Here is a 23,938-nt window from a genome sequence, read left to right as displayed (position 1 = left end):
AGACCAGGCTGGCCTCGAATCGAACTCAGAAATCCGCCTGCCTCTGCCTCCCGAGTGCTGGGATTAAAGGCGTGTTTTTAATTAGCGAGCCATCTCTCCATCCCCAGACCACATGGCTCCGTCTCAATTGTCTATTGCATTCACCCCACTGGTTCCAAGCTACGTTATTTCAAAAAGGGAACCATGGGGTCCTCCTGATTCTGATGGGAAGGAAGTCTAGATAGCAATGGAAGCAATGGCTGCGTGAAGAGACGAGTCAGGCAGAGATCCCAAAAGCCACTGCACAGTCCAACCAGCCGAGAACCATACATGGCAGAATACATGGCCGCTTCCTCATTAAAAAAGAAATATGTATTTTAATTCGTCTTTATGAGTGTTCCAGTGCCTTGGGGACCAGAAGAGGATGTCCAGCTCCACGGAGCTGGGGTAAGCACTGGGAGCCAAACTGAGGACCGACCCGTCTCCAGTTCTCTACTTTCTTATTTTCAAATATTACAACCAGCATTTTCCTGTCTGAACCTGAGATGCCTGTGAGAAAGGGCAGGAGGATTATACTCATTTTATGGATGATGCTCTGAGATAGTAAGGGATGTTGTATTCACCGTAATTTTGTTTGCTTGCTTTTGTTTTTGAGACAGCGTTTCTCTATGTATCCCTGGCTGTCCTGGAACTCTCTGTAGAGCAGGCTGGCCTCGAACTCTGAGATCCACTAAGGCATGTGCCACTATGCCAGGCGTCTACAGCCTTTGTGATAGACGTTGGATAAGGGATTAGTTCAAAGACTTTTTCCTTACCACAAGTGTTGACCTGAGTTTAGGATCCTACATGGGATCTGGGGTGGTTAGACAGTTGGGTCCTGAAAGACAAGGCTGCAGGGGAGCTCGGCTGAGTCTCGGGGGCGGGACGGGACAGGACTAGCAGGTGGGGCTGTAGCTACGAGTCTGGCCGAGGGATTGGGGAGGGGACTCAAGGCAAGCTTAAGCCAGACTCACATCCCCGGAATGAGCCCTTCTCTCTGGTTCCACCACTCTACACCTCAAAGGGTTAAAGTAGCTTTCACATGATTTTCCCATCTCCCAGGTAACTTGGGCAGCTGCTTGCGAGGGAAATAAATAAACATCCCGGAACAATTTTTCAGTTCATGAACCTGGCAATGCACCCCAGCCCCCCACATCAAAGGAACACAACCCTTTAGGTAAAAGGTGCCGGGGGAGGGACTTTGCCAGTTGGCAGGTGCGGGGGAAGGGCTGCCCCTGAGAGCCTGGGGCCAGAGGGCGGCACCAAGAATGCCCCTGCCCGCAGCCCGATCCGGTTCTGTGCGCAGCAGGTTTGCGTCGGGCCCGGCGCCCCAGAGGGTTGGGGAAGCGGAAAGAAGTGGGGTGCAGGCGAGCGGGTGCCAGGCGCACACACCTGGCGCCTTGTGGAATGAAATCTTAATTAATTATTAAACTCAGCTCCCGCCGGGGCCGCGGTGAAGAGGGAGGGCGAACGGGCACGGTGGGGGCTGGGGCCGGGAGGAAGATTGGGTGAGGAGGGGGCGCAGGGCACCCCGACAGGAAGGAAGCCGACCCTCTGGGCGGGGCGGGCATCTTCGCCGCCTGCGGGTGGCTTCGCCGGCTTCCTAGGACCCCCGGGTGAGGGTGGAGGGCACCCTGCAGGATGCCGCCCTGGGTGGAGGCTGGAGCGCGGGCGGGCGAGCGGGCGGGCGCACCGACCCTCCCGCGGGGTCTGAAGCCCAGAACAGTGGCCGCTTGTTCGTCGGAGACCCGGGGAGGATCCAGCGGACAGGGGAGGGGGCGCGAGAGACTCTGGCCTCGTTCATCCGACCCCGGCCCCGGGGAGGGGAGTGGGCAGCTGTGCCCCCGCCTCTGGGAGGGGGAGGGGGTGCCCAGACAAAAGGAGCTTGTGCCTTTAAGGCGGGGAGTCCGGGAGCCGGCGGGGAGGGGACTTCTGGATCCGGGGTAGAGGGCGGCTGCGCTGGACAACAAGGGAGGGGGCGAGGGCCGGAGGCTCTGCCGCGCGGCAGGCGGGCGGGCGGGACAGCGGGGACGCGCGGGCACGGAGCAGGACGGCGGGACGGCCGGCCCTCCCGGCCGGAGCCCGCGGGCGCGGCGCGGCGGGGCGGCGGCCCGGGGCAGGCGCCGACCTCCCCGGCAGGTAAGCGTGGGGGATCGGACTCCTGCTGCGACAGCAGAGTCCCGAGAGTTGCAGGGCGCCTGGGAAGTGCTGGAGGACATGGGGACCCGGGGCTCCGCGGGCCGGCCGGGGGACAGCTCTGGAAGCTGCCACCCTCCATGCCACGAGCTTTCCTTCCTGCACTCGCCAGAGTTTCCAGGCTTGTCCAGAGAAGGGGAGAAGGCGTGCATGAGGGGAGGGGATGCCCCCAGAGGTTGGCATCGGGGATGAGGGGGTGAGTTTGGAGTGTTGAGAAGGCGCTGAGAGGAGAGGGAGGCCCCTCGCCCTGCCCTCGCCCTGAACCTTTGGAATGAAAGGGTAGTGTCAGTGCCTACTTCCCCAAGGCCTGTTGCGGGGTGGGCAGGGGTGGGGTGGGGTGTGGACAGACTTTATTCAGAGTAGGCCCAGCGGCCTGCCTGAAAGACCAGAGGTGCTAAGATTAGGCGGTGGGAGAGCCTTTCGGGTACCTGTGTCTCCCCAGAGTGTCTCTGTAGCCAGGGGGCCTGATGGGGTGTTGTGTGGTTGGAACTGGCTGGCTGTGGGAACCTTTTTGGTCCTTAGGGAGAACCAGGGCTTGGGAAGAAGGCTGCCCTGAACCTACAGATATAGGCCCTGGGGAAGTTCTTCTACAACTGGAAAGGCCCGGAAATTATAAAAGCTGGGTTTCAGAGTGTTGGGTCGTTTCTCCCCCCCCCCCCCCCGCCCCGGGGCATAATCTTCTGTGTGAACTTTCTGAAGACTTTTAAATCATTTTGCCAACAAGGGCAGAGGTGGATAGACCCTGGGGATGTGGTGGCTGAGAGGTGGCCAGAAAGATGAGGGTTGGGCAAAGTCGTGGGCAGAGCCAAGTCTTGACTTTCAGACCCTGGTCTCAGGCGGAAGGACCAGGATTTGGGAGGGACTTGAGATCTGGCCCTGGGACTATGGCACTTGGGGCTGAGTGGACATGATTTGGTTGTGGGGGCTGGTTGTATATGCAATAGCACATCTGTGAGAGAGAGCAAAGGACTCAGGGGAGAAGGGGGTCAAGGGGCACAAGGCTCAAGAGCCCAGAGGCAGAAAAGAGATTCGGTGTGCACTTTTGGAATTTGTGGTGAGGGGTTCCCGAACAGGGGGATTCGGGGAACATAGAGAGAAGTTTTGTGGCTTGGAACAATGCCTTCTGTTTTCTTCTCTAGGAAGCTGGCATAGAGGAGCCCTGTGAGTCCTTTAGGGTGGGCAGTGCCTGAGAGCTCAGGGTGGGACGTTTGTAGTTTGGTTGAACAGTTACAGAGTTATCCCCTTGGGGAGTCAGAGTGTTCTTGAAGGGTCATATGTTTCCCTGATAGCGTCTGCCCCTTCCTCTGTGAGTATGAGCCAGATGCAAGGATGTGCTTCCAGGGGGCTGGGAACACGGCCAGAAACAGGTCCTCTGGGAATAGAGATCTGGGCCAGTGGTAGTGGTGGGGAGATAAGAACGGGGAAGGGGACTGGAGAATGGGAGGAGGCGGAAGGGAAGAGAAATGTCATGGTGTGTGGAGTGTGTTGGGGAGGGGTGTGTGTGTGTGTGTGTGTGTGTGACATAGTGGGAATCTGCACTCTGTGTTCTGTCTCCAGCAGCTCTGGAGACTGACAGCAGGGGACATGGGGCCTGATAGGCAGGCATCTGACTGGCTGGAGGGATACGCATTCTTACTCATGACTGTTGTCTTTCCATCTCTTGGACACTGACAGAGATCTGCATTCAAAGGTTTGTACGGTGAGAGAACTAATGTTTGTTTACAGTGTGTAGTGTGGCAGGGAATTGTTAAGAGTCTCTCATCCCCTTCTCGTACTTCAGGTGAGGTGGAGACAGGTGGAGTGCTTGTCGCTTGTCTCAGCTTTAAGAGTTGAAACCTGATCTTGTGCTCAAGATCTTGCTTCCAGGCTTTCTTTGGTGACCTTTTCCAAATGCCAGCCTGACCTGAAATCTTGTACTTCTGATCTGTCCTTCAAGATGGTGCTATTGGTGTTAAGAAGTTGAAGGGCATGCTGCCCTGTGGATGTAGTAGGGGCGCTGGCAGAACGTGGCTGAGGGAGATCTAGAGATGGAGTGTGAAGAAACCCCTGGCTTACCTTCTGCTTTGGGTTCCTCCGGGCAGCTGCTTGGAGTGTTGTTCATCCCTCCTAAGCCTCTGGCTCTGTGGCCACCTGGGGCAGGCGCTGTGTAAGCTTCTCTCTGGTTCTCTAGTGAGTACAAATGTCAGGGCTGCCAGCTCAGTGGGTGTAAGGACAAGGGGCCCCCTCAGGGTGCCCTGAAGCATGGAGGAGTTTGGTTCTGATGGTGGCATCGTATATGGTTGGCGTAAATGGCTTTCACACTCTCAACCTGGGCTCAGCCGGGAGACGTGGTAAGGTGATTGTCATGGTGTCATCCACCCAGTTCAAGGCGTGTTCTTTCTGAAAATGTAGGATCTAAGTCCGATTTAGTTGTCCGGCGTCTTTATGACCAGGGTGAACCATGGAAAACTGCTCTGGATGTCAGCTCTCCGTTTTTTTGTTTTTTGTTTTGTTTTTTTCCTCTTTCAAATCTGCCCTGGGCGGCCGTAGGACAAGCTTCACGGGCCTTTGGTGAAGAAGACATGAAATTAGGCATGTGAAAAGATATTGGAAGTTTACGACAGAGAGAAAATATAATATAGCTAGCGGCCGGCCATCCATCCGCTCAGCAAACGTTGAGGAGCGGTGGGCACCACAGGACACAACCAAACACCCAAATCCTTGGCTCTCCCAAGTTGGCACGGCTGTTAGGAGTGCCGACGAGCAAATAAGAAAAAGGAAAATTATAGAACGGCAGTTGCTGATAAGAGCTGCGGAGAGAGAAAAATTATAAAGCTGGGGAGGGAGATACGGAGCCCCAGGAAAGGGAGTTGCTATTTTAAAAGGCTGTGAGAGAGCAGAGCTGATAAGGGACTTGGGCTGTGACCTAAAGGAGCTCCCATTCCAGTTGGGAACAGCAAGTACCACGGTACCAGCCTGGGCAGAGCCTGGCACACTGGGGAACAGCAGACAGGCTGGTGTGACAGGTGTGATAAGGAAGACAAGGAACCCAGACTGTCAGAATTAGCCGTTACTCCATGTGGACTGCTCTAAAGCATCCATGTTCTTTTTCCTTGTCGGCTCTCCACCCAGCTCTTTGTGGTACTGAGTGTGGAACCCAACGCCTTGTGCGTTCTAAACAGGCATTCTACCACCGAACCACACTCCCCTCCCTCCTTTCCTCCTTATTGTTTGCTCCTACGTTTATTGAGCACCTACTGTTAGCCCCAATAGCTCTAGACAAAATTAGGTATAGTTTCTACATGCACAAAGCGTGTAGTCCCCGGGACGGAGGCGTACGTTAAACGAGAAAGGATTTAATTATAATGGCAATAAGGACTGTGGAGGAAATGAACAGAGGTTAAACTGGACCAAACGTAGTCTTAGGGGTGGGGCTGGGAGAATTTCCGTGAGGGAGTAACGTTTAAACTGTGACCTGTGGGAGAAATTGAATTTAGTTTGCTGAAGAGAGAGAGAGAGAGAGGAAGGAGGGAAGGAAGGAAGGAAGGAAGGAGGGGAGGAAGGAAGGAAGGAAGGATATGGAAAGAATCCCTTTTGTATAGAGGTCAACTATCAACAGTTCACAGCAGAACATATTCTGTTGACAAGATGTATTAGGCTTGTGTATAGTTTGTTTTGTTTTCTTTTCCGAGACAGGGTTTCTCTGTGTAGCCCTGGCTGTCCTGGAACTCACTCTGTAGACCAGGCTGGCCTTGAACTCAGAGATCCGCCTGCCTCTGCCTCCCAAGTGCTGGGATTAAAGGCGTGTGCCACCACACCCGGCTCAAGTTTTTAAAATATGCTTTTATGTGCATTGGTGTTTTGCATTCATGCGTGTTTGCGTGAGAAAGTCAAAGCCCCTGGAGCTGGAGCCATAAACAGTTGTAAGATCTGCTTTGTGGGTGCTGGGAATCGAACCAGAGTCCTTCAGAAGTATGGGCAGTGCTCTTAAAAATTTAGCTCTCAGTTCTTTTACTTATATGGTTGCTGGGTCTTTTCCATGTGTCTGTGTTCCTTACCTTTGAGTGGGGGTGCAGCTGCCTCTCCCCGGGCAGTTTTATCAAGACGGTAAGAATGGGAACTGGTGAGATGGCTCCACAGTTAAGAGCACCGACTGTTCTTCTGGAGGTCATGGGTTCGAATCCTAGCAACCACATGGTGGCTCACAACCATCGAGAAACAAACAAACAAAAAACCTACGGGCCAGAGCGCCAGAGCGAGCAGGGCGCCGGAGCAAGAGGGAGAAGGGGGGCGGGAGAAGGGGGACGGGGGTGGGGGTGGGGGGAAGATGGTGGGAATGAAGACCAGAGTTGTAGGAAGCGCTCAGGTCACAGGCTACTATGGTGGCTGCGGCCACACAGTGGTATTAATACCATTCCCTGTCTCTCCTCCCGGCAGCATGTCATGGTTTAGTGGCCTCCTGGTTCCCAAAGTGGATGAACGGAAAACAGCTTGGGGGGAACGCAATGGGCAGAAGCGCCCACGCCATGCGAATCGAGCCAGTGGCTTCTGCGCACCCCGCTACATGAGCTGCCTCAAGAATGCGGAGCCACCCAGCCCCACTCCTGCAGCTCACACTCGGTGCCCCTGGCAGGATGAAGCCTTCATCAGGAGGGCGGGCCCGGGCAGGGGTGTGGAGCTGGGGCTGCGGTCAGTGGCCTTGGGGTTTGACGACACTGAGGTGACCACACCGATGGGGACAGCTGAAGTGGCACCGGATACATCGCCTCGGAGCGGTCCGTCCTGCTGGCACCGGCTTGTGCAGGTGTTCGAGTCTAAGCAGTTCCGCTCTGCCAAACTGGAGCGGCTGTACCAGCGGTACTTCTTCCAGATGAACCAGAGCAGCCTCACGCTGCTCATGGCGGTGCTGGTGCTGCTCATGGCTGTACTGTTGACTTTCCACGCTGCGCCTGCCCAGCCTCAGCCTGCTTACGTGGCCCTGCTGACCTGTGCCTCCGTCCTTTTTGTGGTACTCATGGTGGTGTGTAACCGACACAGCTTCCGCCAGGACTCCATGTGGGTGGTGAGCTATGTGGTCCTGGGCATCCTAGCAGCTGTGCAAGTCGGGGGTGCCCTGGCAGCCAATCCACACAGCCCCTCGGCGGGCCTTTGGTGCCCCGTGTTCTTCGTCTACATCACCTACACCCTTCTTCCCATTCGCATGCGAGCCGCAGTGCTCAGCGGCCTGGGCCTCTCTACTCTGCATTTGATTTTGGCCTGGCAGCTCAACAGCAGCGACCCCTTCCTTTGGAAGCAGGTAGGTGTGACAGAGTGAGGGTGGGAAAGGGAACTTGCTGATGGAGGGACACAGTATCGATATAGCCATGTCTAGATCAATCAGGCCAGGCTTCGCCGGCTAGCCTCTGCTTGGGACTTGTATCAGTGAGCATTGAAGAGGAACAGGTCTGTAGTGTGTCACCACAGGCCAGTCTTCAGCTCTTTGGTCTAGGTCAGTAGACATGCCATGTGCAGGTCTCCCTGACCTCTTGGTAACCAATGAGACTCAAGCCTTGTTGTTACCCCTACGAAGAAGCAGCTGTAGGTAGTTTTGCAAAGCTTCCATAAGCAAGGCCTTTCTACTCCTTGCCAGAAGCTGTGGCCTGTGGCTCACCATGGCCTCATAAACAGAGAGAAAGTTGCTTGGGGCTCCTGGGGTGAGGAGCTGGGTGCTTGAGCTTCATGCCCTTCCCCGCTTGGAACAGAACACACCTTTTTAACAGTAACTTTATAGCTAGTGTGTTGTGGAGCAGAGTCCCCGCAGGGCACTGTCAGGCCTCTTAAAGGGACAGACCCTTCTGTGCTAGCTAGTCCCTAGGCTCTCTTCTTGGTTGCCTGTGAAGTGGGGGTTTGGGGTGAACGGCTCTTCTGGGGGAGAAGATGCTCAGGAGTGATGTGGTATTCCCCCCCACCCCCCACCCCTGTCAGACTTGCCAGAAGGTGGGTGTGTGACTCTTCCCTGCTCTCAGCTGGCCTGGCGCCCAGGGCCCAGCCCTGTGCCTGATAGATGGGGGAGGTTGGGCCTGGGAGGCCCGAACTGCCAGCCTCCTACCTCACCAGGGTGCCTGGCTTCAGTTCCACCCCGTGGGGTCCCCACATTCCTGGGATAGTAGAGAAAACTGTGCTTCTCTGCCCATCTGCAGTGTCTCAGAACTGAGAACCACTTCACGTGCCCAGTGGGGCCTGTGAGTGTTTCTGCATGGAGTAGGGGCTTGTAGCCTCCTTGGGCAATCCCTTCCCAGGTCCAGCCCCACTTGTGTCTGAAGGAAGAACTTTTTTTCTGATGCACTCACTGAGACACCCGGAGCAGTGACTAGGCTGGGGTGGCCTCCAGAGCCTTGGCATCCATTTTTTTTTCTCACGGTAGATAGGAATGAGTGTGGTTATTTCAGTCTCTCATCCCTCTTCCCCATCCCTCCGCTGTGACTCACATTTTCCTCTTGGGCTCCTGGGGCCAGCAAGGGAAGTTGCCTGGATTGCCCCCCCTCCTGCCCCCCACTGGGGGCTATTCTTAGAAGCCCCCAAGGGAGATAGAGTGCCCCCTCTTCACCCCTGCTGCTGAGAGGGGAAGCTCTGTGTGGATTCTCTGGAAGCTTCGTGGACTGGGAAGGGCAGCTGAAGGCCAGTCCAAGAGGGTCCGGGGGTTAGCCGGACCTCGGTTTTACACGGAGGAATCAAAGATTAAATGTCCTGTCCAGGTCTGCAGGTCTAGTTCTGGTTCAGGGCAGTTAGTGAGCATTCCCTGCTTTCTCCAGAACCATAGCCCTGCCCCATCCAGCTTGGGTGGAGTCCCAGAGCCAGTTAACCCCCAAGGCTCCAGCAACACTGAAGCGGGCATGCCTCAGACGGTATTTGCTAGTCAGTTGTTCTGACTGTGGTTTGGGACTGGTGTTGCAGAGGGTGGGGGCTTAGGCATGAGGTCTTGCAGAGGTGTGTGTGTGTGTGTAAGAGGTGGGGAAGGGGAGAGAGGGGAAGGAGGAAGAGGAGGGGACAGGAGAGGAGGTGAATCCTATCTTGTTTTTTTTTTTTTTTTTTTTTTTTTTTTTTTCGAGACAGGGTTTCTCTGTGTAGTCGTGGCTGTCCTGGAACTCCCTCTGTAGCCCGGGCTGGCCTCGAACTCAGAAANTGGAACTCACTCTGTAGACCAGGCTGGCCTCGAACTCAGAAATCCGCCTGCCTCTGCCTCCCGAGTGCTGGGATTAAAGGCGTGCACCACCACGCCCGGCCCTATCTTGTGATAGAGGTGGCCATTGCGGTCTCTCTGTGAGTAGAACTGATAGCTGCCAAGGAGGGGCTCTGAGCCTGGCCTTCAAGAACTAGAGTCTGGGGAAAAAAAAAAAAAGAGCTTTAGACATCTGGAATATGTTAGATAGTGGAATCAGGACAAAGGCTTTGGAATCTGATTGTCCAGGCAGGATTCAAGTCTCCTGCCAACCACAACCAACCGTGCAATCTTGGGCAAGCTACTGGGCTCTTGAGTCACTCGGCCGTGGTGAAGTGGGGTACTGTTACCTGGTCCACAGACTTGTAAAAATAAATTCATCGGTCAATATGTGGAATGCATCCTCCCTCCAGATCCTAGACGTTGCAGGTGGCTAGCAAACCGGCTACTGGACTAACAGCAGTAGTATTAGCTTACACCTATGATCCCGTCGCTCGGGAATCTAAGCCAAGGGTCACTGCTTAGTGAGTTGAAGGCCAGCTTGGTTACATAGTGAGACCCTATCTCAAAAATTCAACCAGCCAACCAACAACAGCAAAACCCAATAGCAGTCATTCTGCTATTCAGTCCGCTGGGCTGCGGGAGGCTTTAGAGACATTCCTCCTCCTGTTGGGGTGATCGATGATTAAGTGGAGACCTAGAGAGAGGAAGCGACCTGTCCTGGTTCACTTGGAAGAGGATGGGAAGCTCAGAGCTGCCTAGCGTTGCTCTGTAAGGAGGACTACACGCAGAAGGGACATTCGTCTTTTGTCAGGGGTGTTTGTGGGGCAGGAGATTATAGGGTGCCAGGGCTGGGCCCATGACCTGTGTGGCTGTGGTTGGTGTTGCTGCTCCTGAAGCTGTGAAAAGCTTATCTTTCCGGCCACAGAATGATCTAGGCAGGCTGGGATCTGTATGGGGGAATAGAGTAGCCTGGAGATGGTGCAGCTTAGGGACAAACAGGGTGCAGGATTTTATTTCCTGCTTACAGTGTGTGCTGAGAGAGCTAGTGTGTGTGTGTGTGTGTGTGTGTGTGTGTGTGTGTGTGTGTGCCGGGCAGGTGGTTACTCATCTGCCTCTGCCGCCTTCCCAACAGCTCGGTGCTAACGTGGTGCTCTTCCTCTGCACCAATGCCATCGGTGTCTGCACACACTACCCTGCTGAAGTGTCTCAGCGCCAAGCCTTTCAGGAGACCCGAGGTTACATCCAGGCGCGGCTGCACCTACAGCATGAGAACCGTCAGCAGGTGGGGGCCGCTTCCCTTGGTTAGGGTGTTCCATGCCTTCACCCCCAGTGCCTTGTAGATTAGACCTTGTGATGCTTTGGAACTCAGTGTGAAGGGTCCCCAAGGACTGTGCATCACAAAAGCCCTTGGGGGGAAGGGGGGCTCCTGTTCTGTTTAGGGGTGGGAGAGAGAATTCAGGTATGCGTTGAGGGATTGAGTGGAGGTTGTTTAGAGACAGCCAGGATGGGGTGACTTTGGAGGGCAGGGTTAGGTGGTGTCAAGTCAAAGTCAGAAAGGGAAGCTCAGGTCACAGAGGGGATGGGAGGGCTCTGGGGATGTGAAAGGAACAAGAAGAATCAAAACTAGAAAAAGCAGAGAGGATAGTGGTTGGAACCACTGGTCTAGGAACGGCTGCTGCTATCGGTGTTGCCCCAGCACGTTGCCATGGAGATGAAAGAAGACATCAACACAAAAAAAGAAGAGATGATGTTCCATAAGATCTACATCCAGAAGCATGATAATGTCAGGTAGGTGGGGCCGGGAGGGGACTCTGCCCTGAGGGTTGCAGGGTACCAAGGAACCCTTGGGGGGCTACAATGAGGTCCATGTCTCTCCCGCTGCTGTCCACAGCATCCTATTTGCGGACATTGAGGGCTTCACCAGCCTGGCCTCCCAGTGCACTGCACAGGAACTGGTCATGACCTTGAATGAGCTCTTTGCGCGGTTTGACAAGCTGGCTGCGGTGAGGGCACTGGGGCTTCCAGGTGGCGCCAAGGGTGTTGATGGTGGCGGTTGGAGGGTGGGGTGGGGGTAGAGGTGGCATTGAAGGTGAAGGCCCAGGTATGCTGGGTGACCAGGAAAGCAAGGTGATCTCCCACCTCTCCCCCTTTAGGAGAATCACTGTCTGCGGATCAAGATCTTAGGGGACTGTTACTACTGCGTGTCAGGGCTGCCCGAGGCCCGGGCAGACCATGCCCACTGCTGTGTGGAGATGGGGGTAGACATGATCGAAGCCATCTCGTAAGCAGTTCCCCTTCCCGGGCCTGTTGGAACTGTGGGTGCCCGGGGGGCTCCCACTCTGATGTGTCTTTGGGACATTACTCTAAGTAGTTCTTTTATCTTTGAGATGCATTTATGACTGGGGAGGGAGTGGGTCTTTCTCCAGTCTGTGTGAAGACCCCTGTGTTCCCAACCCCAGCCTGCTGGAAAGTGCTGGGAGCTGGAGCAGTAGAGATGGCTGAAGGGAACACCAGCTGGGCAGGCTGGAGTGGGCTCAGTCCTACAGGATGATGGCAGCCCCTGTCTGAATGAGGTTCTCAAACCTTTGTCCTTGAGTCCCAGGTAGCTTCCTCCCACATCTAGTCTGTCCTTCCTTCTGCTTCTGTCTTTGCCTCGATTGCTTGGATTCTTTTTTAACTACATTTATTTATTTAGTCTTTGTGTGTGTGTGTGTGTGTGTCTGTGTGTGTGTGTCTGTGTGTGTGTCTGTGTGTGTGTCTGTGTGTGTGTCTGTGTGTGTGTCTGTGTGTGTGGTGTGTGTGTGTGCACCTTGGAGCTGTTGTTATTCTACTGTATGGGTCCCAGGAATGATCAGACTTAGTTAGGCTTGGTGGCAAGTGTGCGTTTACTGCTGAGCCATCCCGCCTGCCTCAGCTTGGGCTTTTGACTAGAGGATAAGAAGACAGCTTGGGGCTGATCTAGAGTTCCGTCTTCTTCTCAGGCTGGTGCGTGAGGTAACAGGTGTGAACGTGAACATGCGCGTGGGCATCCACAGCGGACGTGTGCATTGCGGCGTCCTTGGCCTACGGAAATGGCAGTTCGACGTCTGGTCCAATGATGTGACCCTGGCCAACCACATGGAGGCCGGGGGCCGGGCCGGGTAAGTAGAAGGAAGAAGGGTCTAGTTGGTTGCAGGGGGTGAGTGGCTGGGAGGCTGGGTGAGAGAGCCAGAGTCTTAACCTCCTGGCCCCTTACAGCCGCATCCACATCACTCGGGCTACGCTGCAGTACCTGAACGGGGACTATGAGGTGGAGCCAGGCCGTGGTGGTGAGCGCAATGCGTACCTCAAGGAGCAGTGCATTGAGACCTTCCTCATACTAGGCGCCAGCCAAAAACGGGTCAGGACCGGTGGGACCGGGGGTGGGGGGTTGGGGGGGTAAGGGAAAGGAACAGACAGGGAGGTGCTAGCAAAAGCCTTCTTGGGGTTCTGCTTCTGAGCCTGTACTCACGCTACCGTACAGAAAGAGGAGAAAGCCATGCTGGCCAAGCTTCAGCGGACGCGGGCCAACTCCATGGAAGGACTGATGCCCCGCTGGGTTCCTGACCGTGCCTTCTCCCGGACCAAGGACTCTAAGGCATTCCGCCAGATGGTGAGGGGCTCTCTGAACCATGACCTGGGGGGCCTCAATTTTTGGTCTCCCTCAAAGTGTCCCCTTTCTTCCCATAACTGGCTCCTCCACTCTGTTTGTGTCCTAAAACTGGGAGCAGAGGGGTAGTTCCACCCAAAGGGCCTCATTTCTCCCTAAGTGTGTGTGGGGACCCTCTTGACCTAGTACTGAAATGGCTCAGCTCCTGTCCCCCTCACACATCCCGTTTCTTTCTCCAGGGCATTGATGACTCTAGCAAAGACAAGTAAGTCGGCCTATGGGACGGGTCGGGGGAGGTTGGGAGAAGGCATTTGCAGCCTGGGATGGGCTGTGGGAACTGAGACCTCCTGTTTCTAGTAAGATGTGGGAGCAGGTACCACACACACAGCTCGAATAGCCTTCCCTTGCTGTGGCCCGAACCCTGCCCTTGTCATTGCTTGTCCTGTGGTGTTATTCATGCACCTGGTAAAACCTGCATCCCATTATCAGCCGGGGTGCCCAAGATGCTCTGAACCCTGAAGATGAGGTGGATGAGTTCCTGGGCCGAGCCATTGATGCCCGAAGCATCGACCAACTGCGTAAGGACCATGTGCGCCGGTTCCTGCTCACCTTCCAGAGAGAGGATCTTGAGAAGAAGGTTTGGGGGATACAGGGCAAAAAAGAGAGGGCTGGAAGGAGGGAGGGCCTGGCTGGGAGACTGGACACACACTGAGGGACAGGAGGACATGTCAGGAATGGGAAGAGACTACAGCCTAGGATGGAAATTAATATAAATTGGGCCATGTGTTCCTCCCAAGGCCCTTGTATTACCCTCTTATTCACTGTCCATAAAATGCCTGCCAGGGCAGGACTCAGCACCCAACTCGGTCTCCTTTCTTCCCTCAGTATTCACGGAAAGTAGATCCTCGCTTCGGAGCCTACGTCGCCTGTGCCCTCCTGGTTTTTTGCTTCATCTGTTTTATCCAGCTCCTTGTATTCCCATAGTGAGTCCCTCTGTTAACGCCCCTAACACCCATGCAAACTGCTGGCCTCAGCTCTGTTCTGGAGCTAGGACCAGGACACCCCAGTTTTACTCATATTCCACCCCCCTCAACCTTACCCTGCTCCAGCTCTACCCTGATACTCGGGATTTATGCCACTATCTTCCTGCTGTTGCTGGTCACTGTGCTGATCTGTGCCGTGTGCTCCTGTGGTTCTGTAAGTAGGGGGACTTCCCTGAGACTGTTGGCGAAGGATCCGGTTCCCATGGGAAAGGGAGAGAGGGTGGCCATGTGTCTTGTTAGACCCTGTTCTTGGCTGGTCTTCCTTCGCTGATGCATTTTCTAACTCCTCCGACTCTTGCTGTGGCAGTTCTTCCCCAAGGCCCTGCAACGCCTGTCCCGCAATATCGTCCGCTCACGGGTGCACAGCACCGCGGTTGGAATCTTCTCGGTTCTGCTTGTGTTCATCTCTGCCATCGCCAACATGGTAAATCTCCCAGGCTCCGTGCCGGGCACTTTCTCAGAACTGCAGCCCTTCTGAGTATTTCCCTCGTTTGGGTAGCCTGCCGCTGTCCCTGTGGGTGGGGCTGACTCTTGTTCTTAGTCTTTGTTTCCTCTTTTATCATGCCTGAGGATTTTAGTCTAAAAAGTACCTCTGGGTTCAGCCCTCATAAACCTTTCCTGATATGCACCCAACCTTTGCAGTTTACCTGTAATCACACCCCAATAAGGACCTGCGCCGCCCGGATGCTGAACTTAACACCAGCGGATGTCACCGCCTGCCACCTACAACAGCTCAATTACTCTCTGGGACTGGATGCTCCCCTGTGTGAGGGCACCGCACCCACCTGCAGCTTCCCTGAGGTGTCCGAGCAGTGTTCAGGCAGAGGGGGTTGTTCTGAGACAGTTATCGGCCCCTCTGAGCCAGGTCTAGTGATGGGCACCAGGGAGCCGGGAACTCAAAGTATTCCCCGCCCCACCCCACCCCACCCCCGGGAAGCTGGGCATGGATTGTACAGGGAGCTGGGGCCTGAAGGTGGTGGAAGGGGGGATAGTCAGGCAAGGGAGTAGGGTTCTTCCTGCTCTGCATTCTCTGGTCTTCGCTGTCACCCAACGCTGCCTCTGCTGTCCCCCTCCCCCCAGTACTTCGTCGGGAACGTGCTGCTGAGTCTTCTGGCCAGCTCTGTCTTCCTACACATCAGCAGCATCGGCAAGCTGGCCATGACCTTCGTCTTGGGGTTCACCTACTTGGTGCTGCTTTTGCTGGGTCCCCCGGCCGCCATCTTTGACAACTATGATCTACTGCTCAGCGTCCATGGCTTGTAAGTTAATCCTCAGTCCCCTCAGTCCCTCAGTCTCCGGGGACCTCCCTGATCCTTCTGGATCCTTCTGGGCAGAGAGTCTCTGGTACCCAGGCCTTTGGAATGTACAACTCTCACTCGTGGGAGAAAGGTCTAGTTCCTGGAATGTGGCCTCAGGTAGTTATCCCAAAGAAATTCCAGTTGTGACAAATTCCTGTCTCTTTAGGATAGCTTAAAAAAAAAAAAAGGGCTCAACATTTGTTCTGTGCTTCCTCTACCCACTGGGTTATTTTATTTTATTTTATTTTATTACTGGCTAACAACCCTGGGTGTCCTAGAACTCATTCTGTAAAAACAGGCTGGCCTGGAACTCAGAGAGCTCTGCCCGCTTCTGTTTTCTGAGGGTCCTACCCTGTGTCCTTAGGCCCTTTGGGATGGACATGTGGCCATAGCTTGTGGTAGGAAGAATTAAGAGTCTGCTGGGTGTGAGTCCTTGGTCTGCTTCTCCTTAGCTTTGTAAGCCTCGGACAGACGAGCTGACCTGTCTAAGCCCGAGTTCTCTTAGCAGTAAGTGTCAGCATCTCAGGCTGTCTGTTACAGTGACACACAGTCCCGAAGCCTTATGGCACCGCAAGCACATGCTAAACCTTTCAGAAGTGTACCTAGAGTTGACCCGTTTCACTGACAAGGAAACTGAGGCTTAGAGAGTTATAACCGACTTATCCTGGACCTTTAGCTGCTAAGGGAGGAGCTCCTAGTCGGTTTAACCTTTGCTCATATTGAGCTAATTTATGTGAGCAAAGGCTTTACCCACAGGCTTGAGTCATGACTGGGCTCAGCAATGTAGTCTCTGTCTCCCCTCCAGTATCCCTCCCAGCAGACAGCCTCCAATGACTTTTGTATCTTCCTGCCAGGGCTTCCTCCAATGAGACCTTTGATGGGCTGGACTGGTAAGTGGGAGCCCTGGGGCAGTGAAGAATGAGGCTGGTAGAGATCTCCTTCAGGCACCAAGCTTGTCTCTTGATTATTTTCAGCCCAGCTGTGGGGAGGGTAGCGCTCAAATATATGACCCCCGTGATTCTGCTGGTGTTTGCCCTGGCACTGTATCTGCATGCACAACAGGTGGAATCGACTGCTCGCCTGGACTTCCTGTGGAAGCTACAGGTGACTCGGATGGACCTTTATGGGAGGGAGAGGCTTCTGGGGGCAGAGCCTGGGCCAAGCCAGAAATGCACCTCTTGCTAAGTGGCTAAGACTGAGTCTGCCCAAGCCCACCCTGGTTCCATGCCTCGTGTCTCTATCTCCTGTCTCCTGTCCCATTCTGTACCTGCTCCCTTCACACCTTCGCCTGTCATTTAGGCCTCCTCTGCCTGTGCCTTTCTTCCTTCACGTGGTTCTCTGTGATGCCCATCTTCTGGCCTCGGCCACTGCACCCAGCCTCTGTGAGTGTTGGGCAATGGCTGATGGATGTGGTGCCCACAGGCAACAGGGGAGAAGGAGGAGATGGAGGAGCTACAGGCATACAACCGGAGGTTGCTGCATAACATTCTTCCCAAGGACGTGGCCGCCCACTTCCTGGCCCGGGAACGCCGCAACGATGAGCTGTACTACCAGTCGTGTGAATGTGTGGCTGTCATGTTTGCCTCCATCGCCAATTTCTCGGAGTTCTATGTGGAGCTCGAAGCAAACAACGAGGGTGTGGAGTGCCTGCGGCTGCTCAATGAGATCATCGCAGACTTTGACGAGGTGCTTGCTCATTGGCTGGTACTGGCAGAACAGGGGCAGTCTGGGGACCAGGGAAGTGGAGCAGGCTTTTGGATGGAAAAGCCAGGTTAGACCGGGTGAGTGTCCCTCGCCCAGTCAGGGACAGCGAGGGGGTCAGCCTCAATGGGGCAGGGTCATCCTTGCTGAGGAGCAGAAAAGGACAGGAGACTCTAGGACAGGGATGACAGGAGAGGTATCAGGTGATGTCACTGAAGAGGAAGACAGTAGTCAAATCTATGTGAGACCAAGCAAGCAAGATTGCCTCTCAAAGAACGAAAATGGGAACAACATGTGAGGGAGTGTCCTGGACACTTGGGTCAGGAACGGGCTGTCCACTGCTCTGGAGGAGAGCCCCCCACCCCCAAATACACACACACACACACACACTGGGACACAGTTTCCCCAAACCATGTCAGAGTGTTTCTGCTGCAGGGGACCTTCTGAAGCTCTGTAGTCGGTTCCTTGCCTGGGGTCCTAGACTGCCTGTTTCCCTGGTTTCTCAGACCCACACTGTGGATTGCCATCGGAAGGGAGGGGGTTCACCCACTAAAGCAATGGGGCTCTTGGGAGGAGGAGGGGTATGACAAGGAGCGAGCTTTGGAAAGACCTGGGTCTGTTTTGACCAATCCTCCCCCCCCCCCCCCCCCCCCCGGAACGCCCCCCTCCTCTCTGTTATTCAGATCATCAGTGAGGAGAGATTCCGGCAGTTGGAGAAGATCAAGACCATCGGTAGCACCTACATGGCTGCCTCTGGGCTAAATGCCAGCACCTATGACCAGGTTGGCCGCTCGCACATCACGGCGCTGGCTGACTATGCCATGCGGCTCATGGAGCAGATGAAACACATCAATGAACACTCTTTCAACAATTTCCAGATGAAGATCGGTGAGGGTCTGGGGCCGTTTGTGGGTGAAGCCGTGTGTGGAGGGGTGGGTTGTTCTCCATCAGGACTCCTGTGGGGTTTCTGCCTCCCACCTCCCTGTCAAGTTTAATACTGAGGACCAAGACCGTTCACTTGAGTCTTCCGTGTGCTGGGAATCTTTGCCCTAGACGTGTCCAGTACACTCTAAGTTGTACATCAAGGCTCCTCTCTAAGATAAGGGATGTGGGGGTTCTCAGAGATTAAATGACTCCAGTGAAAAGTTCAAGTACTAACGGCACGTTTGACTAAAGGCCTGGTATCTAAGTGTGTGGTCAGTGTGAGATGTGGGGTCAGGCTCAAATGCTTTGGTGGAAGGCAGTGATTAAATAACATATGTCCGGAGTCTGGCTTGACTCCCCGTGGCCGTACTCACTTGTTTGTAAGATGGGGCAGCAGCGTGAGCAACCAATGCCTGGAGAAGCCTTCAGTAGGATGAGCTGCAACTGTTGTCTGGACTGAGGGAGCCACCTCAGCCATCACGGCCAGCCCCACCCCAACTTTTTTTTTTTTTTAAACCACCAGAAGGAATCATTGTCCCCTTTGATATTTTTTCCTTTGGGTTCTTCTCAGGGTGCAAGGGGGAGATGACTGTCTGGAGTGACCCTGGGACATCCTAGCCTCAGTCTCTTGCTACTGTCTCTACTTCAGGGTTGAACATGGGTCCGGTTGTAGCAGGTGTCATTGGGGCCCGAAAGCCACAGTATGACATCTGGGGAAATACCGTGAATGTTTCTAGTCGTATGGACAGCACTGGAGTTCCTGACCGAATACAGGTGAGGGGATGTCGCCAAGCTAGATGGGTGTTGAGGGCTTTCAGTGGTCTCTGTACAGGATGGGGGCCGGGAGCCTTTCTCCTGACTGTTGGGGTCGGGGTTGGCGGGAGAGGAGCTTATCCAGTAGAGAACTCCTGGGCTTCTTATCAATGCATGGAGGATCCCAGGCTAAGCAGGCTTCCCTTTCACTTCCCTAGGTGACCACGGACCTGTACCAGGTTCTAGCTGCCAAGGGCTACCAGCTGGAGTGTCGAGGGGTGGTCAAGGTGAAGGGAAAGGGGGAGATGACCACCTACTTCCTCAACGGGGGCCCCAGCAGTTAGCAGAGTGCAGCAGCTGAGATCCAACCGAAGGGACCAAGGTGGGCATTGAGTGGGACTTTCTGCTCGCTGGGTGGAGCTGTGACAGGGGGGCACTGAGCCTCCGGATCTTGCTGACAGCAAAAGGGAACACCCCAGCAGCTGCGCTTGGACCGTGTTCGTCTGCCTTCAGAATGGCGATGGAGGGGACGCTGAGAGGATTATCCGAGTGACTTTCTTAATTGGAGTAAGGCTGGTCTTCGTTCGTTTGGATGCAGATGAGAAAGCAGCTCAGAGGCCTGGGAGCCTCCTGTTTGAGAGTTAAATGGCAACTCTCTATGCCCATTGTTTCCCTGTCTGGGCAACAGGCTCAGGGCTGGGTCCTTTCTTTCCCTATTTTTTCCTGGGACTACTTTTTGTACAAAGACTGTGGCAGGCATGAAGAACACTTGCCTTTGCTTGCCTGTGTCCGCCGCACAGGTCTTGGGCACTCTCAGAACCAGCCAATTCTCCTTCTTAGGCACAAGGCAGAGGAAGGAGGTTCTGTGGGACCTAGCTCTGACGACCATATTTCAGGGGAATGTTTCCATTTGCCAAATCCTAGTCCCGTGATCTGTCCCCAAAGGGGAACAAAGGGACCTCTGACAGTGAAGGTTTAGCCCCAGTTCCTGCATGCTCCTGGGAAAGGGGCATCTAGCCTCACTGGTACTGTGAAAATGACCAGCCAGAGAGCAAGCCTGTGTGTGTGTGAGGTCATCAGAAGAACAGGAACTGGATGGTGGATGGTCACCTGCAGGTGCCAAAGAATGCAGGCAGGCAGCCAGGGAGGAGGAGGAGGCGGTGGTGGCCACACTGACCTGAGGTCTCAGTGTGCCCACATGCTCACTTGCTGCCTGCTGTCAGGGGCCATGGAACATCTCTATCCCTTGTATTGCCAAATAGCAAGAGGGTCAGGGTTCCAAAAAAGATGACCTGACCCCAAACCCGGCCTCCTAAGTCTGGCACTAGGGAGGTCCTGTGTGTTTGGGTAACTGTGTGTGCATGTTGTGTGTGTGCGTCTGTGTGTCTGTGTGTGTGTGTGTGTCTGTCTGTCTTTGAGGTCTCCATGTGTCCTCATGCTCCAGTTCCTCAGCTCTCCACCGAGGACCGCCTCTCTCCCGTGGGCCTCTGTCTTCGGGCGTTAAAGCCAAGTTTCCTGTGCCAAGGGATGGAGAGTAATGCCCAGGTTGCACAGGAGTTGGGTGGGGTTTGGTAGTAAAATGATAATGGTCTGGGGAGAGGAGTCCTTTTTTGTGCCAAATCCCTAAGTGCCATTTGGGGGCCACATGTGCAGTATGACTGTCCCCCTTGTCTAGGGCAGGGACCCAAGCACCTGCTTAATCTCTAGTGTTCCTTGGGACTTGAACTGTTGGAGGTTTGTGGGTAGAGGTGCAGGCATTTCCTGGGTTCCTGAGCTTGTGTCTTGGGGGCGTGGTGTGCTTTCTGACTGGGGTAGTGTGGGATCCCTCTCTGAGGACCCCAATGTTGGTACTAGGGGATGGGAGCCTAGGAACTTGGAACTGGGCTGTCCCAAGCCTTCGGTCTGAATCTAGCATGGCTAGACTCTAGCCCCGGCTCCCAATCTTCGAGAAGCCTGCAAGGGTTGTACTCTGTCCTCGCCTGCCCTTGCCTGCCTCTGACCCTCGAAGCCTCCCTGACTCTGGTCTGAGTTAGCTGGTGCCTTGGTTTCTCTGTCTGCATCTAGTTAAGCCAGAGGCATTACGCCTCCATGTCGACTGATGATCTCTTCATCTTAGACGTGGGCAGGAAAGGCAGAGGAGGGTTTCAGGAGGTGGGGAAGGGGCAGGCTATACTTTGGCCCCTCCCCAAGCTTCTGCAGCCCACTCTCTGCAGAGGCCTGGCTTCTGGCTTGGTATTGCTCTCCTGGAAATCTCCATGTACCCATCGGTGGACCACTGGGCGCTTGATTAGCCAAAGCAGAGGAGAGGAAGATCAGCTGGTCCAGGCAGAAAATGTCCTCTGTCTCCCCGAGCCATATCCTAGCCTTGGATAGGAAGGGACTACTGGACGCCATTGGGGCAGGCGTGAGGTATATAAGCCAAAGCAGGGAGACCTTGACTTTGGGTCTGCTTCTTGCCAGGTGGGAGGGGCTTGTCCACACCCTGGCTCCCCGTACCACAGTGCCAGCCAGTCATGTCCCTCTCTGAGTTACCGTAGCCACTCTCCTCACCAGTTGGGAGGAAGTCAGGGTACGGGAGGCCATGGGCTCTGGTTTTATAATGTAACCACTGTCGGAGTGGAGGAGGGTGACGTACCATGTATTTCAGTGAAATATTTAATATATTTAAATATCAATAAAATCAAACTCTTTGTATAAAAAAAAAAAAAAAAGCCCTGTTGTCTGCAGCTGTTTGGGTGCAGGGTTGGGGGTCAGAAAGTGACAAACCCTGGTAAAGCAAGCAAGCTCCTGTCCCAGGAGTCTCCGGGCCTCTCTCCTCTGAGATCTAACAGCTTCCTGTGGTTTTGTGCCTGTGAGGATAAAGCTGCAGCTTCCTCAGAGAGCATGACTGCTCTAGGCCTTTCAGCATCCTGAGGGCAAATGTCTCACCCCAGGTGTTTGCCCTGACCCCTGTCACGCTTTAGGTCTAGACCTCTGGGGTTGCCATTACAGCCCTTCACTTCTCTCACAACCAAGATCTAGCTCCATGAGGAATCTCACACAGGACTCGTGGCCTTGGGATAACTCACCTGCCTCCTCACACCCAGGATGCAAAAGTGCCTTCTGGTTCAGTTTGTTTATTCTGCACTCTTCCCCCCTCCCCCCACTTCTCCTCTCATGGCTTGGCCGTCTTCATCCCCTCCTCGCCCTCCCTTCCGGTTTTCATCTGTCCTGCAAGCATTGCCCTCCTCAGTAAAGACTGAAGGTTTTGTCACTGAGATGATAATGGTCCACAAATCTGGAAAAAGAGAGAAACTGTCTCAGATTGAGCCACGCCAGCATAAAGGGAAAGGGATATACAAGATCTTTATGACGGCCGGGTGTGGTGGCGCACACCTTTAATCCCAGCACTTGGGAGGCAGAGGCAGGCAGATTTCTGAGTTCGAGGCCAGCCTGGTCTATAGAGTGAGTTCCAGGACAGCCAGGGCTACACAGAGAAACCCTGTCTCAAAAAAACAAAAAAAAAAAAAAAAAAAAAAACCAAAAAAAAAACAAAGACCTTTGTGACTGCCTCTGGGCATGCGGGCACGAGTGATGGAGAGGGACTACTGTCAATGGATGCTGGTTGGGGTGGAAACACCCTCAGGACCCTGCAGGAATGCTGGCAACATTGATTCTGTGCCTATTCAAAGTGTCACCCATAAAGCAAAGCAGACAGATCCAACTACACCATGTAGAGACCACACTGCCCCAGGGTCTGAGGCCCACTTCCCTTGCTAAGGCTCAAACCTCTTCTATACTCTGACATCCACACACACACACTTTTTTGAGCTCTGGCTCTCCTGGAACTCTGTAAACCAGACTGGGTCTGAACTCACAGAGCACAGAGATCCACTTGCTTTTGCCTCCCGAATGCTGGGACTAAAGGTACTTGCCACTTAAATGGGGCTGAAACAGACTCCGGGTTCACTGTGGGGAGAGAGTTTTTGCTGATCTCCCACCCTGACCTTCCTTAGCATCAGATGATGCCGAGACCTCACCTGGTCATTGGGCTTTTAATGAGACAATGGTGTGGAGTCTTGATCCAAGGAATGGCTTTCTCTGGACGCACGCCTGGGATGTTGGACCGCCAGAAGCTGAAGTTCTGCGCGTCAGTCACAGGGACTCTGAAGACCTGATTGGGGACTTTTGGGAAGAAAGGCAGGTGTTCATTTCCTCCAGAGTCTTTAGTTTTTCTGTCTTGGGATCAAAAGCATGGTCCAGGAAGTCGTTGTGACCAGGTGCAGAAGGTGACCAGGTATGGAAGGATCCTGGGTATGTGGCTGACACACCCTACCTCACTTCTGGGTTCCAGCATCTGACACCCTTCATGGTCAGATGGTTTAGTCTTGAATTTTCCTGGTACTAAGTAAGCCCATCTCTAAGACTTGTGGGAAAACAAGTGGAAACCCACTTGGGAAGTGTACAAAATGGAGTCTATTGATTCAATATCTTTTTTATTATATTTAAATTTTTTTTTTTACTTATTCACTTTATATCTTGGTCACTGCCCTCCTCCTAGTCACCTTGCTCCACAGTCCTCCCCCATCTCTCTTCTCTGTCTCTTCTGAGCGGGTGGGACCCCCTAAGTGTCCCCCCAGCCCCCAGCCCGTCAAGTCTCTGTAGGCTAGTCTCTATCTTCTCCTTCAATATCTTTTCTCAATCGCCCTCACTCACTGTTCCCCTTCTGTCTGAAGTAATCTGCTCATTCTGGGGAGTTCCCTGAAACGGAAAAAAAAAAAATGACCCCACCCACTTTGAGAAACCACGTGCAGATGCTATCATCAAGCACCTGTTGCTCAAAATATTATATAAGGTACTTGAGTGTGTGAAAGTGTACCTACATACAGGCTCGTGTGTATTCAGGTATACATGGAAGCCAAAGGTTCCCGAGGAGCCGTCAAGAAAAGTCCGTCACTAGGACCAGGGGCTCCATGATTAGGCCAAGTTGGTTGCAGGGTCAGCCAGCGTCATGCATGATACGCCTGTCCCCTCTGTGGCTCTAGAGTTATGAGAGTGTACTTCCAAGCCCAAGGATCAAACTCAGGTCCTTCTGCTTGCAGTGTAAGCACCTTACTACTGACTAAGCTGTGCATGTGTGTGCGTGTGTGTGTGTGTGTGTGTGTGTGTGTATATATATATATATATATATATATATGTGTGTGTGTGTGTGTGTGTG

At 54.0% G+C, this 23,938-nt stretch overlaps 2 protein-coding genes across 14 annotated transcripts in view; one reads left to right on the top strand and one right to left on the bottom strand.

Moving 5' to 3' along the window:
* The first annotated feature begins 1,171 nt into the window (after positions 1–1,171).
* Positions 1,172–20,336, top strand: Adcy6 (adenylate cyclase 6). Of its 13 annotated transcripts, none has more exons than XM_029469761.1 (22): positions 1,172–1,195; positions 6,631–7,489; positions 10,527–10,676; positions 11,061–11,182; positions 11,286–11,397; positions 11,548–11,675; positions 12,376–12,534; positions 12,632–12,773; positions 12,897–13,025; positions 13,262–13,287; positions 13,512–13,659; positions 13,908–14,005; positions 14,132–14,219; positions 14,373–14,489; positions 14,708–14,866; positions 15,146–15,324; positions 16,218–16,253; positions 16,338–16,467; positions 16,786–17,049; positions 17,748–17,952; positions 18,638–18,762; positions 18,960–20,336. In XM_029469761.1, the coding sequence occupies exons 2-22, from the start codon at positions 6,632–6,634 to the stop codon at positions 19,083–19,085; spliced, it is 3,501 nt and encodes a 1,166-aa protein (XP_029325621.1). In that variant the 5' UTR covers positions 1,172–1,195; position 6,631; the 3' UTR covers positions 19,086–20,336. The 13 variants fall into 13 exon arrangements, with proteins under 13 accessions (XP_029325621.1, XP_021038473.1, XP_029325624.1 ...); XM_021182814.2 differs by lacking the exon at positions 1,172–1,195 and adding an exon at positions 1,249–1,327; XM_029469764.1 differs by lacking the exon at positions 1,172–1,195 and adding an exon at positions 1,611–1,634.
* A 1,510-nt stretch (positions 20,337–21,846) lies between these two features.
* Positions 21,847–23,938, bottom strand: part of Tex49 (testis expressed 49) — an 18,048-nt gene continuing 15,956 nt past the window's right edge. Inside the window, exons 3-4 of the mRNA XM_021184170.1 lie at positions 22,761–22,905; positions 21,847–22,018 (exon numbers count right to left, since the gene is read on the bottom strand). Coding sequence (XP_021039829.1) covers positions 21,970–22,018; positions 22,761–22,905 — 194 coding nt within the window. The 3' untranslated portion in view covers positions 21,847–21,969. The remainder of the gene's footprint in view (positions 22,019–22,760; positions 22,906–23,938) is intronic.

The sequence above is a fragment of the Mus caroli genome, chromosome 15 (genome assembly GCF_900094665.2).
Source record: "Mus caroli chromosome 15, CAROLI_EIJ_v1.1, whole genome shotgun sequence".
Classification (NCBI taxonomy): Eukaryota; Metazoa; Chordata; class Mammalia; order Rodentia; family Muridae; genus Mus; species Mus caroli.
This window is presented reverse-complemented; position numbering and strand designations above follow the sequence as displayed.